This window comes from Sinocyclocheilus rhinocerous, unplaced genomic scaffold, assembly GCF_001515625.1.
Source record: "Sinocyclocheilus rhinocerous isolate Xijiao unplaced genomic scaffold, SAMN03320098_v1.1 scaffold504, whole genome shotgun sequence".
NCBI classification, from domain to species: Eukaryota; Metazoa; Chordata; class Actinopteri; order Cypriniformes; family Cyprinidae; genus Sinocyclocheilus; species Sinocyclocheilus rhinocerous.
The window spans coordinates 1,542,677-1,544,885 of record NW_015645076.1 but is presented as its reverse complement, the minus strand read 5'-3'; the positions used below and the strand labels follow the sequence as shown (position 1 = coordinate 1,544,885).

Sequence of the window (2,209 nt, the reverse complement as noted above, 5' to 3'; positions counted from 1 at the left end):
TTATGAAAATGTTAAAGATTACAAAGGGGGTTACATCTGCTTTTTTTCACACACACTCTCACATACAGATTTAATTGATTTCTTTCATAAATTGCAGTGACTGCTCTAAAATATGAAACACCAATGTTTCAGGAGTTTAGAACATGCTTATTTGATCATTCTTTTATTTCCTACATGGGTTTATGTATAGCTATGCTTCATTTTTTTAAAGGGGTCATATGACGGAACAGCTTGTAACACTCCAAAGAGAAAGGAAAACTTGAAATCGCATAATTTGACCCCTTTAAAGATTAACTTTTTTTTTTTTCCAAGGCATTGTTAGATTCCAGTGTTTACCGTCATAGCTATGTAAAGATTTGATTTCAAAAACAGTATCATAGCTAATAAAATATTTCTTGTTATGATTTTAAATATGTATTTAACCTCAGAATGACCTCAAAGTAAGTCTTTTTGTGATTGCTGTGCTTCAATGGGGACATTAATCTTCCACAAGTTGGTATTATTATTTCGGGTCTTCATGAACGGTTTGCAACATACTTTGGTTAAAATGTTAAAATTCCTCAGTGGTCGTGTAAAACAACACCCTGTTTAACTTGCTCTGTTCACAGCGACTCATTTTGGGGCATGTCCCTTTAAATGCTAATGAGCTCTGCTCACCCGCCCCTTTCTTCCGTGGAAGAGCAAAGTCGATTTAAAAATAATCATAAAAAATATAAAAAGTGTCAGACTTACTTATTCTGGAGGTGCAGGATCACGAACAATGCGTACTGATCTATCCTTGAGTTTTAACATTTTAACAAAACCTGCCTTGAACCTCGTTCAGAAAGCAGTCTGGAGTAAAATTATTAGTGCAGACATAAACGAATTTAGGTGTATTCAGTGGCGCGTTACAATTAAAAACAAAACTAATGCACTGCGTTCTCAGTGGCTCTGATGTCGGGAGAAAATTAAGGTTCTTATGTTTCTAAGATACATTTATATGCAAACACCATGTAAAAGTGAATTTTGCATCCAATGTCTACTTTAAAACTGAAATATAATCTTAATTCAAGTGATGAAGGATTTCGAAAGTGTGACAGTAATCAGTGTTGAGTACTACTGTAAGGTTTACCCTGCCTGGTTTACATGTTTGAAAATGATAAACAGTTGAAAACATTAGAAATTTAGAAAAGTAATCAAAGTAATCAAATGTAATGTTACATTTAATAAAATGTAATTAGTGTAACTTTTCAATTACTTTAAGTAGTGTAACTTGTAATCTGTAACCCATTACATTTCCAAAGTAACCTACCCAACACTGAGCGTAAGTTACTATGGCGATGAACGCCGCTAAAAGTCAAGCCACTTTCATGGTACCCAGGATTGGCGCAAACTAATCTGAAACTTGCCTGGCTAGCCAGCTAATCCGGCTTCATGGTACAGCCCCAGAACTAGTATTTGCCAAAAATCCTACCACACTATTGATCAGAAACATCTTGAATAAGGAACATCAAAGACAAGTTATCTTCTCAAGTAATGTCACATCTGTTACATGAATTATATTTTAAATTTTTTTAGTTTCATGTTTGTGTGTTTGATTCCTCAGTCGGAGTACGAGTTCATCAGCTGTGGGCTGTACCTGGTGGTGCTCCTGCATCTGTGTGAGCAGAGGTTTTCTGATGTCTTGGGTGCAGTAAATGATGCCGGGGTAAGACTGCCACATCTTTCCGGTATTGCTTTGTTTATTGTCTTATCTTTTAGTTCAGTACTTTGGATCATGTGGTGCGTCACTCGGTATCAAAGTGTTCATTATAAGCTAATGTTGTGATTTTTAAAAAAAACCCACAAAATTTTCCCCTCTCTCGCTCAGTTTTTCAACTTGGCGAGAACTCTACATGAACACATGGACAATCTTGAAAGTACGTTATGAATTCTATTTATTTTTCGTACTGCATCATAAAACCCCTAAATCTTGTCAGTTCATTTATATTAATCTTTATATATTTGTTGATATCAACTTTTAAATGCATAGGTAAGTATAGATGATAACCCAATAGGGATGTAACGATTAACTGCGAGCCGGTTGAAAATCGATTCAAATATGTGACTATTCAAATCGGTTGAGATGCTAAACAAATCGAGATTCATTTAGGTGTAGGAGTTTATATGAATGCATGTCTGAGGGGAACTTACTGTCTTTAGAAAAGTTTAGATGGTATCCTCTGTATAA

At 35.0% G+C, this 2,209-nt stretch overlaps 1 protein-coding gene across 2 annotated transcripts in view; it reads left to right on the top strand.

Moving 5' to 3' along the window:
- Window positions 1–2,209, top strand: part of LOC107705582 (E3 ubiquitin-protein ligase MARCH7-like) — a 24,325-nt gene that overhangs the window by 16,128 nt on the left and 5,988 nt on the right. The window contains exons 9-10 of one of the 2 annotated variants that reach the window (XM_016508911.1): window positions 1,586–1,687; window positions 1,850–1,898. In XM_016508911.1, the coding sequence (XP_016364397.1) occupies window positions 1,586–1,687; window positions 1,850–1,898 (151 nt within the window). The remainder of the gene's footprint in view (window positions 1–1,585; window positions 1,688–1,849; window positions 1,899–2,209) is intronic. The other variant, XM_016508912.1, reaches the window with a different exon arrangement.